The 15554-nt window shown below is 32.1% G+C and overlaps 1 protein-coding gene across 1 annotated transcript; it reads left to right on the top strand.

Moving 5' to 3' along the window:
• Positions 1 to 12179: 12179 nt before the first annotated feature.
• Positions 12180 to 15342, top strand: LOC149148638 (exopolygalacturonase-like). The gene is made up of 8 exons (XM_089442234.1): positions 12180 to 12785; positions 13053 to 13184; positions 13282 to 13428; positions 13525 to 13542; positions 13908 to 14112; positions 14540 to 14621; positions 14733 to 14949; positions 15103 to 15342. The coding sequence occupies exons 1-8, from the start codon at positions 12180 to 12182 to the stop codon at positions 15340 to 15342; spliced, it is 1647 nt and encodes a 548-aa protein (XP_089298360.1).
• Positions 15343 to 15554: the final 212 nt, after the last annotated feature.

Raw genomic sequence — 15554 nt, 5'->3', positions numbered from 1 at the left:
AACGGGTTACTATATCCCGGGATATCTTACTGCAGGTTATTAAAATAGGTTTCGGATGTCGAATCCTTTAACGGGTTACTATACCCCGAGACACTGAAGGTCGATTCAACTAATTCCAACAGAGTACCCAATTAAAGCTGCTCGATTCAATTTCAAATATAAAACTTTAATGATGTGAAAGTCTAGCAAACGCGTTTGGTGGGAAGAGATGTACTTTGATGCATTTACATATCATTTGTATCATTTTATTAACTATTAATGAAGGAAGTGCCTTTGAACTTCTGAGTTTGAAGTTGTTGTTTGAGATAAACTATTTGAACTTTTGAGTTTGAAGTGGTTGTTTAAGATCAACTATTGAAGTTGTTGTTTGAGATAAACTATTTTTTTGGATTATACTTAATCTATATCAATAAAATTGGTCTTAATTCTCACAAGAATCAGTCCAAGTTGGTTTTGAAATGGTTAACTACTATAATCTTAAAAGCCAGAGCTAATGCTGAATACGAACAGGGCATTGGTGAATTTTCGAGCCCAATACACCTGTAAGTTATTTACAATCCATGAAAATTTTACTAAATCAATCTCAAGATCAGCGTGACACTAAGATTCGATTAGATGATGAATATAGAGATTTACTTCATATTCTTCTATTGGTTGTAGGGCTTTCTCGATTCGGTTGTTGGTTTTAGGGCTTTCTAGATTCGGTTGTTGGTTTTAGGGCTTTCTAGAGTAGGTTGTTGAAAACAAAATTTTGATAAGGAAAATATCAACAATTAGGTTGTTGAAAACAAAATTTTGATAAGAAAAACATCGACTCACGTGTGGGGTATAATATGTGGGATGTTATAGCCTCGTTGATTAGAGAACTTGAATGTTATAAATTTTGACAAATAAAATGCGCAATAAAAAAATTTATTTATTTACTATCAAAACTATATATATATATATATATAAACTGTAATAAGAAAAAGTATTCATTTATTATTAAAACTAATTTAATGGTTAATAATAACAGTACAAACTAACTTAATGGCTAATAATAGCAGTACAAGTTTGAAGTTACAGAAATCTCAAATACAAAAATTCTCATTTCTTGAAAATTGTAAGAACTTTGGGTGCATAAATAAAACAAGATGTTTTATTTATTAGAAATATACAAAAATAATAGAGAATATTTTTTATATCAAATAATTTATTTATTGTTTATTTTAAGTCACTGTTAATTTGTATTAGGATAGTTTTTCTATATATTAATCAATAAAGAATACACTATCAAATATATTATTTTGAAATTGTCGTTTGAATTTAATTTTTTTGGAAGGGTCATATTACACTTTAAGCTATTTGTTTAGTCTCATAATATGCTTATTCATGAGAATATATTAGACAAATTTTTTCAATAAATAAGATAAATGGAAAAGTAGTTCAACTATTAAAAGAGGGTAAAATATTTATGGATTTTTAATTGTAATATGCTAAGTCAGTCTATAATACTCAATTTATTTTTGTCAGATTGACTTCAGTAAGAAGGCATAAATTCAAGGAAACATAAAAAGAAATTGTTAATACATTCTTTGATGGCAAGATTTTATGTGGTGATGGAATGCAAAGCTCTTGCCTTGTAATTACAAACTTTTCACCTTGATTGATATTTAAAATAGTGAGGTATTTAAATCATGTTTTTCATATTGTTAAAAAAAAATGCGAACAATAATTGTTTTAATTGATGGGTTTAAAATTTGTAAAAAAAATCATAGTAATTCAAATTAATAAAAAAAACCTTAGATACCAACACATTTTGTTGAAAACATAGGGTTAGAAGTAAAATACTTAAGAAAGAAAAAAGAAACATATAAATTTAAATAATTTAATAAATGTCTTACAAAATAAATATAACTTATCAATTAAGTATTTATTAAGGATATAAGATTTTCTTTTTCGTTTTTACCTACTATTGTGTATGTCTCTATGTGTGGGGCCTCATCATGGAGATGGATTCCATAGATTATATTATACCAATCACCCATATGATAGGATGTAGATTTCGTCTCCATTTGATTGCCATGTTGGTTTCTCATTGAGGGTCTCTTAGGTATGAACATCCTTTCCCTTATCAGAGGATGGTTTCTTAAAGGAATTCATGAAGCATTTATATGTATAAACAGTGGTGTGGCGACAATGAAGATTCTAGTTGTGTACACAAAGATTTCACTTGCTTCATGTGAAATTATGCTGCAAACATTTGGCTTCCTTTGTTAGAAAATGCTGTCATTATAGTTCTACAAGTTGGTTAAATTTACTTCAAATGGATGCTTTCTGGAAGTAGTAACTTAGCAATCGACCTACTAATTGTAACGTAGAACATTTGAATATACTTATTTGCTGGAACTTGGAAAAGAATGAGAAAATAGGTAATTAGATGCCATAATTAGTTATCCAAACTTGAGGTCGCTTGATATCTAAGATTGATAACTGGAGAGTACTCAAAGATTAGTCCAAACTGCCAATGAAAGACTCATTGTCTGAAATACCCCATGTAAAATTGTTGTTAGAGAAGATCATGAATAGAAAATGCAGAGACCATAGAATGTTCAAGATATTATTTTAAGACTACTTCCAACAGTGAAAAAGACAAAAAACATATACTACAATGAAATTTCCATTATGGAGCCTCTTGCTTATGTCTTGGCTCTACTTTCTTCCATATCCTTGCATCGATTCGAACTAAACAAAGAGTTTTTAAAATAGTCTCCTAGACAAATGAGAGGTGGTATACTGCAACTTTAAGATTTTGAATTTAAATTTAAAACTCAAAAAAACTGCCCCATCACATTTAATAATTAAACTACCTTGTCAACTCACCATATCACTTACTCAACCATTTGGAAACTATAGCGGTGATCCTAACGAATATTACTTCAGAATAAGGGGTTGATAGAAAATGGATGACAAAAATATGGGAGGAAGAAGATACTGTAAAAGTGCCAAGATTATCAATATCATACATGCATACATTTGAATAACATAATTTTAAGGACTCTTCATCCTGGTGGATAATTCTCATCGTTCTCCCACTGTTCATCGTTAAATAATGGATACATTGAAAAGATAGATTTTGGAATCAATTCAAGAAAAACTATGACCTTAGTAACTCTATCCAATAGGGACTGTAACCCATAGTAACTATAACCAATGAGAACTATTACCACAGTTACTCTGGATGACAAGAAATCTAATCAATGAATGAATACAATGATTATAGGTAGTTGGTCATAATAGTTCTCTAATCAAGAAATTTCCTATAACTATGACTAATAAACAATGATTATAGTTATTGTCAGTCAATGTTCCTAACTAACAAAGGAATTATTCCCTAGAACTGTGACTGAAATAAAAAGGTCCTAGTTTAATTTCATAGTCAAAGCTCCCACATCATAATTCTTGTGGTCATGATTCTTGTAAAATGAATTAAAAGTTCCTAATTTACAAGGGAACTATGAACAACAAAGGAATGATTCCTAAGGTCATAGTTCATGAGGGTCAAAGTTCTTGAGGTCATAGTTATTATGCGCCATAGTTTGTAAGGGTTAAAGTTCTCAAGTTCATAGTTCTTGTATGTCATAGTTATTATGGTCATATTTATCATGGGTTGTATTTTCTATTGGTTAGAGATTCCAATGATAAGAAAGTTCATAAAATTTCCTCAATGGGAGTCGATGAAGTTCTTGTTGGAAAATGAGGGAGAGAAGGAAATATAAATAAATAAAGAGAGAGAGAGAGAGATAGATAGATAGCGAGAGAGAGAGAGAGAGAGAGAGAGAGAGAGAGAGAGAGAGAGTAGAAAATGTGTAAATAGAAATAGAGAGAGAGTGAGTGTTGGGGATAAACTAGTCATAATGGTATACATGAAAATTACATCCATATGATTCCATTCCATCAAAATCTACAATACTAGGGTTTTCAAATTCCATAAAAGTAGGGTTTTCAAATTGCACAAAATTAAGGTCTTCAAATTTCACTTCAATATCCATTAACAAACATCACCAATCTGTTAAGTAAGGTAAATATCATTTGTTTAATTACATTGCCTAATTATGCACTCAAATTTCAACTCACTATATTGGAGTTTCCACATTCCACATTTATAAGGTTTTAAAATTCCACAATGCTAGGGTTTTCATAATGTATAAAGTTAAGGTTTTCAAATTGCCTAATGATATTTCCTAATAACACACATACACTTTTGAGGCATGCTAAGAAGGTAGCCTAGTTTGGGCCTTACAAAACCTAGACAACTAGGACCACGTGTGCATTCCTAAGGACATGCACATGTTCTTGTGGGCATGTTTTCCTCATGATAGCCCCATTTTCACTTCTGGGGTCATCATTCTTGTGCAAGTTCCCTTAGTTGATTCTCACTAGTTTTTTCAATTATGCTAGGTGTTTTCTCATTAGTCTACATAGTTTATTTCTTTTTCCACATATGAAGTCATTGCCACACATATTTGATTCCACAACCACTTGCCACATGCTTATTTAGAATATACAAGTAGAGTGCTAAGTTATTTCATCATGTCTATTCCCTAATTACAAAAGCCTCCATCATGTTCTAGTTGATTTCTTACACTTGTTTGAGAAACTTTCACATATTTAACTTTATGTATCCATTTATTACTCTTTTATGTTCATATCATCATTCTAGATTGATCATGGTTTTGGGCGATGCAATAGGTTTTCATTATTCATTTCCTTAAATCCCCATTTCTTTATACTTATTTTTCTATCTTCTCATAGGTTTTGTATTCTTTAAGGGGTAATTTTCTTCCAATTTTGACTTCATTCATATGTAATTTAGGGAATTTTGATACTATTTCTCATCTATAGTTTCTCTTCATTCATAATGAATTATTATATTGTTTGTTATCTATCTCAATCCTTTGAGAGTGGAAGAATTACATGAATGAGCTTGTAGGGTCTTTTTTATCAATGGGTCCCAATTTGGAAAATTCAAGTATGAAATCTTATAGAGCCATTTTGAGGCATTAAACAATTTTTTTTTGGGGTAAAAGAATTATTGCTTGTGCGAGACCATCTGGTACTAGAAGTTTGTATGCAAAATTTATGCCTCTTACAAGTTAATCTACTATACTAACTGCCACAATACAAGTCAATGTCACATTAATCCATGTTACTCATGCAAATTGGGCTAGCCATGTATGGAATTTCAAAAGGACTTTAGAAGGTCCAAAATTGTACCTCTAATTGAGGTTTGAGGGAGTCAAACATTTCATATAGTTAAATATTAGTTTATGTTAAATACTAGGACACTAGGAGGAGTAGGGTTTCCATTTCATGCTATTATATTTTCTTCCATATTTGAGCAAAGCAATTAGGAGTGGGATGTCATAGAGAAAAGCAAGGGGATTAGTATTTTTTAACAACTTTACAAGGCATAGGTCTTAGGAAACTCTATAGAGAGTACCTCTTTCTTTGTATCTACACATTTTTCCATACTAGAGAATAGAGATCAAAGAAACCTCACCTTTTAGCTAGGGTTCTCCAGTAAGCTTTTCCCAAGGAAAAAATTGTGCCTATTTTGGTTAGTGTCTGTATGTATTTTCAATTTATATTGCTTGCATTTCAACTAGTTTATATTTACGCATACAAACAAACAATAAATAATACAAGATCTAAAATGAATTAACATTCACATTAAAAATTTCAATATTTTATCAGATCTATTATGATGAATTGTTCTAATGGAATAACCACGACAATTTACTGATCATGTCCACATCTTGCATGAACCTTCTAATGGAATAACCACGACAATTTACTGATCATGTCCACATCTTGCATGAACCACTGGTGTCTTCTTTACTACCACATGTTACAACGACCAGTTTAACATATTATGTGATTGTATGTTACTTTATATTTGATGTTCTTTTTTTAATGTCCATGGTTAGCTTTTATTTCCATTATTCCCATATTCAAAATGCAACATCCTTAAAGCAAGACAATCCAATAACCATTAATTAGGAGTCATATCAACTGGAATTTCATTTTCAAACTATGCCATGATCGCTAGGTTGTTACTTTCATTAATAGTATAAAAATATTTTATTACAAGGAGTATAAAAGACAATCAGTACATAAAATAATTATTAAAATTTATTTTCCGACACATTATAGCTATATATTGGTGGTATCTATATTCCCTCACCCTTGTAACACTAAATAAGGTTCCAAATTCCTTTATCCTCCCTTAATTGAATATATAAACCTCATTATATCTAAAATGTAATAATAAACCTTTATATTCACGTAAAGTTACTCATATTCATGAAGTTATATATTTTCAATTTACTTTTGTTTTTTGAATGGTTATACACATTTATCAATAACCAAGTTATCATCCTCATCATAACTTAGTCCACAATAGTAAAATTATTATTTATACAAAAATATAAATCATAATAAATATAAATGTAAAAGTATTTCCCAATTATTTCATATGGAAATATTAACTTCTTATATATTAATTTGTTACATGTTTTACTTTTTTGAACTTGTTATAGAATATTTGAAATCATTTTAATCATTCTTCAAAATTGTGGAATGTGCAATTCTCTAACTTTAAAATATTATTTTTAAACCATTGCACTAAACTATATCTTTAACAAATATCATACAAAGACATTACAAATTAGATAAAATAGAAATAAAATAAATCTCATACCAAAATATATTAGTTATAAGTAATTTTGTTTCCTCTCTTATATGTAGGAGTTAGATGTTAGACATAAATATTTTCTAAATTCAATTTTTTTATATTGTAAGTTTGTTTTCATTAATAAAATTAGGAACCTTTTTTAGATAAACCGTCCTAAATCCATCTTAATCCCAATCTATCAAGGTCGAGAAATCAAATCTCTCAAGGTGCAAACCTTTTTTTTAGTGCAAAACTTGAGGAAAGGTTCTCACCTAGAGATATTTGATCCCTCTTGGCCCTTTATAGATCCAAGGTTAAGATGGATCTAGGCTAGTTATATAATATCTAAATTCATATCTAATTGTCTCTTTCATATTCTCTCTATCTCACCCCCAAAATATAAACACACTCTCTCCATATATATCTATCTCTCTCTCACTCCCTCTCTCTCTTCCCCTTCTCTTCCCCTCTCTCTCCTCCCTCTCTTCCCTCCCACTCTCCTCTCTCCCTCACTCTCTCTCCATCTCTCCATTGTGACTCCCTCTCTCTCTCTCTCCACCTTTCTCCCTCTATGCCTTTCTCCTTTCCTCCCTCTCTCCCACTCCTCTCTATTGAGCCCTATCTCACTCCCTTTCTGTCCCACCTCCCTCTGTCTACCCCCCCCCCATCACTCTCTCCCTCTCTCTTCCCTCTCAATTTGTCACTATCTCCCTCCCTCTCTCCTCTCTCTCTCTCTCTCTCTCTCTCTCTCTCCCCTCCATCTATGTGTCTCCCTATCTCTCTCTTCTCCTTCTCTCCCTATCTCTCTCCTCTCTTCTTCTCTCCTCTCTCCCTCACTCTCTCTCGACCTCTATTTCTCTATGTCTTTGTTCTTTCCTCCCACTCTCTCCCCCTCCAACTCCATAAATATGTCTCTCCCTCTCTCCTTCTCTATCCCCTCGTCTCTCTCTTTCTTCCTCTCTCTCCCCTCGTTAATAATTGTTGATAATTAAATAAAAATTTTGGAATATATATTCCAAAATAGCTATGCATATTGGCATAACTATTAATAATGACATTAAAATTATGGAAGCCCTATTCTAGAATAAACACATCTATTGAATAATTATTATTAATAATTATTTAAAATAAAGTTATAATTGAGTTAGTTTCTAAATTTTTTAAAATTTTAGCAACTCAAGATATATGATGTAGTAGTTATCTTGATACTTATTATGGATATATACTTATAAGGATCTAAGTTAAAATAAAGTTATAGTTTAGTTAGTTTTGATGCTTATTATGAATTGATGCTTACTTGACCAACTATTTCATTTATATCGTCTCCCTCATAAATAGTAAAAAGAAGTAATATATAAGCTAAACATATATACATTTAAAATAATATGGAAAAATATTCTTAACCATGCAGATTTACTCTCACTTTGCCATGGGTATTCCTACTCTATAAATATGCATTTTTACAATACCATGGACCAATATCATGGGTTATCAACCCTCCATACCCAAAAAACCATCATTCACTTCATATAACACTTGTTCATATTCCATTTAAAAAATAATAATCAATTTAGTTAAAATGGGAAAATTTCACAACTACTTTCAAGATACATCTCAATCTTTAATTTGTGTATACTTACTATAAATATTCTAAAATATTTAGTAGAGGTTAAATATTCTACTATCTACTTAATAATTATTGATAATTAAATTAAAATGCAAGAAACTCAATTTCAAAATAAACACACATATCCATAATTTATTTATTTTTTTTAAACTATAAACAAATATTTTAATAATAATATATATTAAATTAATAATAAATTTTCAAAATGAATAAATACCATAATAATAAAATTTAAGTATCAATCTATTTATGTAATACAAAATCATATTTGATATAAATATAGTTACATAAAAAATACCCCATATATATAATAATAATAATTAATATATTTAATATAAATATAGTTACATAAAAAATACCCCATATATATAATAATAATAATTAATATTTATTTATATTGAATCAACATTAAAATTTTAATTAAATTATTATAAGTATAAATTTTAAAATGGCTAATGCACAAACAATAAAACTAATTTAAATTAAAAAATATTTTTAAACTAATAATATAATTATTATATTAAACTTTTAATTTATATATATATCTTTCTTGATTTTTAGAATAAAAATATCTAAAAGATAAATCATAATGTTTATATAACATTATAAATAAAACAAATTCTCAACATTCTTAATAAATGCAAATTAAGATTTTAAATATATTAAAATTTATATAAATTTTTATAATATTTCAAAAATAATTTTTATTTAAATTAAAATATAATATTAAATGTTTAAATAATTTTGAAATTAATAAAAAATTACGTTAAAAATAAAATATTTATAATATAATAAATATACAAAATATGAAATATTTATGTATTATGCATTGAACAAAACATATTTCATTAGTTTATGGAATATTCTAATACAAATTAATGGTGATATATGATATACTTTTGAGGTGTAGTTTCATTGGTTAGTATGTGATGTAGTTTTGGCTAGTTTAGATTCAAACCTCATGGGAAGAATGAGGATGAAAGCTACTTTGGATGAATTAAACTTCTGAAGAGACATCCCATTGTGGGTGACAATTAACATTTTTCCATAAAAATAAAAATAAAAAACTATATTTATTTTTAAAATTTCTAAAAAAAATGAAATAAAAACACCCAATTTTTTTAGCATCATTTTCAAAACATTAATATAATTCAAAGTTAGTAAAAAACATTAGAAAGTAACAAAATGTATATGAAAAAATTCACAATTATATTGGCCCCATACACATAAGATAAAAGGTTAATTTAAAAATTTCACATAAAAGACTTAGAATACATTATAATATTGCATTCCATGCACAATATAGAAGCTCAAATGACCATGATAATGATTAGAAATAAATAATGGTTATCAAACTCTAGCCATAAATCATAAAAAACTTCAAAGTATAAAAAAAATATTGGTTTAACCTTTAAAAAAAGCTTTAAAGGTATCTAATAATATCTCTTCATTACTCAAATAATTTTAAAAGAGACATTTATGAGAGAATATTCTTTTCATTATTTATTTGAAGATAAGGTTTTTTTAATAATTTTCATTAGTACTCATGTTTTATGGTATAATTAAAACTACTTTTCCAACAGATCTTTTGAAATCCACTAGGTACTTCAAAATAAAATGTTATTGAATACATTGAAAATATGTAAATAGACTAAATGTGACTATTCAAAAGAGTATGTACTACAACACAACATAACCACACCAACCTTATCTCAAATCACACCAACATTATCTCAACTTTGGGACATTTAAATGCACCTTCTTGAAATGGTCAAGAAAATTGATGTTTCCACATCTGTTAGCAGTTGCTTCTATGGAATATTTGGTTTAGTGAAATGGTCAAGAAAATTGATGTTTCTACATTTGTTGGCCATTTCTTACATGGAAAATTCGGTTTAGTGAAATGGTAAAAATTTTGGTGTTAACTGAGACTATATGATACAATCAAGAAGTTTAGAGATTCAACCCACAAATTAAAATCTATACAATTACTCTATGGGCAATGTTTATAGAGATTGATAAAATTGTTAAAATAATATGAGAAAAAGTGGAACCATAAAAACCAAGATAATGAACAATAATCTTTCTTGATGAGATCTTATTCCAAAATTCTTGAAATAAGTTAGTTACTAACTCGTTAAAAAATTAGGCTCCATTCACAACATTTAAATACAATTTTATACTAAGAGAATCTATTACTCTTTGCAGTAATAAAACTTGCATGTAATTTTTCTTTAAAAAACATAAATTTTTGAAATAAATTATAAAAATAAAATTTTAATTACCCTCGAATAAATCAATCGTTCCACAATGGATAGTAATTAAATTGGAAAAAATGAAATTCACACTTTCACTACACCGAGTCGCTTCGTGGAGGTGCAAAAGTTGGCTCATGCTTATGCCAGATTAAGAGCATTTCAATTTTTTAAAACGAAGCAACTACATTGTGGTACACATAAAACTTTTGAAATTGAAAATGAGACTTTGGTAGATGACCATAACTTAGGTTTCTGGATGACCACTTGTCATGGATGTCCTTGATTTCAATCAACGATCCGACTGACAGAGTCTTAATGACTGTACAGTGGATAGCGTCGTGCCTGCTACCTTCTCGTTCTCGTACCACCTGAAAGTTACGGGCAGGGTTTCCGGCGGTGAATGTTTCCGACCACAAACAATTTCTAACGTCCAGGCCGGGAGGGCCCGAGCGGGACACCGAAGCGGATGCCAAGAACCTGCAATCGGGACAAGGGTTGCCCTTCGGCGTAAGTAGACGAGTGACCAAAAATTATTCCAAAAATGGCGATGTTTCCAGGGTCATCAAGAAGAACCACCCCCTAATAGAAGCCCTTCAGCATAAGTATATGAATAACCAAAAATATCCCCAAAATGGCGATGTTTCGGGTCTTCGATAAGAAAAACCATGCATGCTTGTTTGTCTGTTCATCAGGGAGAGTCAGCCATACACAACAACATTAATTCCTCTTTTTTCATATTCTGTTTTCAGACTAGTTTAGTCTAGTTTCACTGCCTTCACAACTGTCAGCGTCGAGGTTTGAAGTGTTGAGCAGTGTTATCAATTTAGTCAGGTCCAGGAAAGCGATTGCATCAGGTTTGGGTTGAAGTCACAGAGGTTGGGTGAGGGCCAAAACGACACTAGGTGGCCTGAACAGATTGCTGGGATGGCTGCTTCGGGCACGGTGAGGATCCCGACTTCTGTTCCCGAGGTTCGAATGATTTTCTTGAAGGCGTTCGGAGTAAACCGATGAAGTTAGTTGAAGGAATTTCGGTTAGATAGATTCGTATCGTATAGAACGGTGGCGTATTAGAGGAAACACTAAACATATGAAGTTAGTTGAAGGAATTTCTGTTATCAATCGACTCAGGTCCAGGGATGGCGATGTTTGGGTTGAAGTCAGAGAGGTTGGGTGAGAGTCAAAACGACACTAGGTGGCCTGAAGAGATTGTTGGGATGGCTGCTTCGGGTACGGTGAGGATCCCGACTTCTGTTCCCGAGGTTCGAATGATTTTCTACAAGGCGCTCGGAGTAAACATATGAAGTTAGTTGAGGGAATTACGGTTAGGTAGAGTCGAATCGTATAGAACGGTGGCGTTAGTTATGATTCGTATCAGAGGAAACACCGTGAAGTTATGATTCGCATTACTGCAAACACGGTGAATATAGGGAGTTCTTTGAGGGCACCCAGTTATGGTGCAATCTATTGCTTTATATAAAACCATCTATTGCTTTATATAGAAGCGTGGGCTGATGCAAAGTACCCATTATCAAATATAGCCATCCGAAGTATAGGGGCACTCAAGTACTTTTTAACAAAAATGAACACTTTTCTGTTTCTGTTAGCTGCAACTTTCACAGCCTCTTCTGTGTTGCCCGGAGTTACTTCAATACGCATCCCTTTAGATACCCAGCAGTATGGTGCAACCCGTCGTACCTTTGATGCTACGCCGTATGGCGATGATCAGCGGTTTGCTGCAGACGATTCCCGTCCGTTTGACGATGAGCGGTTTCCGGTAGCCGATTCCCGTCTGACGTTTGACGATGAGCAGTTTGATGTAGCCGATAACCGTCGGACGTTTGATGATGACCGGTTTGGAACAGCCCATTCCCGTAATACGTTTGACGCTCAGCGGTATGGTGAAGACGATTCCCGTCGTACGTTTGATGATGAGCTGTTTAGTGCAGCCCATTCCGATAATAAGTTTGATGGTCAGCAGTATGGTGCTGCCGATTCCGGTAATAAGTTTTATGGTCGGCAGTATGGTGCACGCGACTCTGGTAATTCGTTTGATTCTCGGCAGTATGGTGCAGCGGATTCCGTTAATACGTTTGATGCTCGGGAGTTTGGTGCAGCCAATTCCGCTGTTACGTTTAATGTTCTGCAGTATGGTGCAAGAGGTGATGGCGCCACAGAGAATAGCAAGGTGAGAGTTCGAGTTATATCAAGAAAGCATAATGACATGAGTTTATTTATTTAGTTTAAATGCTTATATCTATTTTAATTATGGATTTTGTTGAGTTTAGAGAGTGAAAATTAATTGAAGTTAAAATTTATTTTATTATGTAGTTTTAATGAGTATATATATATATATATATATTTTAATTATAACCCCTTTTATTTTAAAATAAAATAATAAATCAAGAATGAATCTCTAGACTCACAAATTTCATCTTTTGTATGTTATATCCAGGCTTTTCTTGCAGCTTGGAATGCGGCCTGTTCTTCTGCTCAACCGTCTACGATTTATATACCAAAAGGAAATTTTCTGCTGGGTCCAACAGTATTTACAGGAGCATGTAAAAGTAATAGTATAACTGTGCAGGTAAGGTGGTAGTAACATTCATTCCTTGGTATCAAGATCATGTGTTCGATTTAACATATTTTTTTTAGCAACGAGAATTTGTTTTTGGCGGCCGCAGTTAACTGGGGACCTCAGTCAAACGAAAGACAACACCGGAGAGTACTGGTTGCAGTTCGAGGAGGTAGATGGTCTAACGATCACCGGTGGCGGAACTTTGGATGGACAGGGAGCCTCCTGGTGGAACTTGTGTAAGCAAAATGGCCAAGTATGTATGATAAAGTCACTCGTTTATTTGATGTGATTTGGATAGCATAACATTACATATCCTCATTCTGACTCAAATATATGGTGTGCTGTGCAGTGTGAACAGGGCCCTGCGGTATTGCCTCGCCCATTTTTAACATATTCAGTTTTTAAAATTTCTGAATTAGGGTTTTAGATTTTAGATTTTAAGAATATTTTGATTTAAACCGTTAAGGATATTTTAGCCATTAAATTTTTTACCATTTTATGATGAGATTTTAAAATATTTCCAAAATCGATAACATAAAAAATTACTAGATTGATATCACAGGGCACTCTTTCCCTGAACTTATGTCACAGGGCACTCTTTCCCTGAACTTATGTCGATTGTTGATTTCTCAACATTGAGATCAATCTACTGACATGACCGCGCCATGTCTATCCGATTCCGGAATAAAAACAAATAATTTTATTCGAACATTGTGAAATGATAATATGCAGTCTTTACGATTGGCGGGAGTTACGAATGGTGTGGTGAGAGGTATTACTTCCATTAACAGCAAGCAGTTCCATATCACCATCGATTCGTCTGACACCGTCCTGGTGGAGGGAGTGACTATCCAGGCCCCAGCTGACAGCCCCAACACCGATGGAATTCATATAGATTCGCCCAATGTCCACGTCCGGAATATCAATATAGCAACAGGTCAATCATATTTCCCATTAGCAGTCTTTAGTATTTATTAATGTGCCGGAGGAAAGAAATAACAATGCTAAAACTTTAATGTTAGAAATACTAATTACTACCTCATGCAGATTTAGAAAGATCTAAATCTAGTTTATTGATAGAAGTAAAGTTGAGTGTAATCTAGTTTGTATGGAAGAGTTAGCAGAAGGTCAAGTAGAGTGTAACAGAGTTGGCATGAAATAGTTAGTGGAAGAAAAGTTAAATTTAGTTAGAATTTGTATGATTCATAAATTTAGTGTGTATATATTTGTCGTTGGTTCGTTGTAATATGTAAGAAAAAGAAAGACAAAGAAAAGAGTTGCTGTTACTGAATGTGTAGTTTTCTGCTTTCTTTCTTTGTCTTTCCATCATTTAACCTTATTGACTATTATCTTTGCCTACACAGGAGATGATTGTATGAGTATGTTGGAAGGTACTACCAACCTTCTCATTGAAAACATTAATTGCGGTCCAGGTCATGGAATCAGGTAAATTAAATTAAACTATGGGATACTCTTTCTATTGGACAGATAATATTTCCATTCAAGGCACTGCAATGATTAAAAGGTTGACAAAGGATTTGTGTTATCGTTATGAAGTGTGGGAAGCCTTGGGAGATATCCTTCTCTTAATGGAGTCACCAACGTCACTGTAAATGGAGTTCATTTCACCGGCACTCAGAATGGAATTAGGATCAAAACATTGCGGGGAGGGAAGGGCTCTGCCACTGACTTAACATTTAAGAACATAGTAATGAACAACGTACAGAATCCAATAATCATTGACCAGTATTACTGTCCACATTGCTCTGGCCAGGTCATAACTCATTCCACTCCTGTCTGAAGAGCTTTTGTCTTTTCTTACTTATATGGATAACGATAAAGATTTTTTTTCTCATGGATATTCAAACATCATTAATGCACTGGAATTTTGATGGACATTGATGTCTATATTGCGTTTGTGGTGTAGAGATCTTATGGGAATGACAACAGCCCGAACGTGAAGATTAGTAGCGTGTTGTACAAAAACATAACTGGAACCTCAGCAACAAAGGAAGCCATTAATTTCGGATGCAGCACTACCGTGCCATGCGAAGGTATCCAAGTAGAAGATGTAAGTTTGTCTTTTGGAGAAAGTGAAGCTGTATCTCTGTGTAAAAATGCCAATATCATTGCTGCTAGTTCTGTGAAGCCCCCTCTAGCTTGCTAAAAGGCGAATTTGTCCTCTGAATACCAACTCTAATATGTTGGTCTTCCGCATTAGCGATCTTGCAGTCTGTATTTGGCTTATTGTTATGGGTTTTTCTTTGTAATCTCAATTTCGTTTCTTCGTGTTTAACTTGCTCTGTTTGGCTATCGTGTATTACCTGAACTAGAAATTCTAATTGTTACACTACACACATTGCATTAAAGAATGATATC

This window comes from Pinus tabuliformis, chromosome 9 (assembly GCF_031772625.1).
Source record: "Pinus tabuliformis cultivar Carrire ecotype Pingquan chromosome 9, CPIR1, whole genome shotgun sequence".
In the NCBI taxonomy this organism is placed as follows: domain Eukaryota; kingdom Viridiplantae; phylum Streptophyta; class Pinopsida; order Pinales; family Pinaceae; genus Pinus; species Pinus tabuliformis.
This window is presented reverse-complemented; position numbering and strand designations above follow the sequence as displayed.

Bases quoted from the DNA above. Each gene is read 5' to 3' on its own strand.
- LOC149148638 (XM_089442234.1), top strand. From the start codon at position 12,180: ATGAACACTTTTCTGTTTCTGTTAGCTGCAACTTTCACAGCCTCTTCT. The intron at 14,113-14,539 runs GTCAATCATATT...TTGCCTACACAG, and splicing joins GAATATCAATATAGCAACAG to GAGATGATTGTATGAGTATG. The intron at 14,950-15,102 runs GTCATAACTCAT...TTTGTGGTGTAG, and splicing joins GTCCACATTGCTCTGGCCAG to AGATCTTATGGGAATGACAA.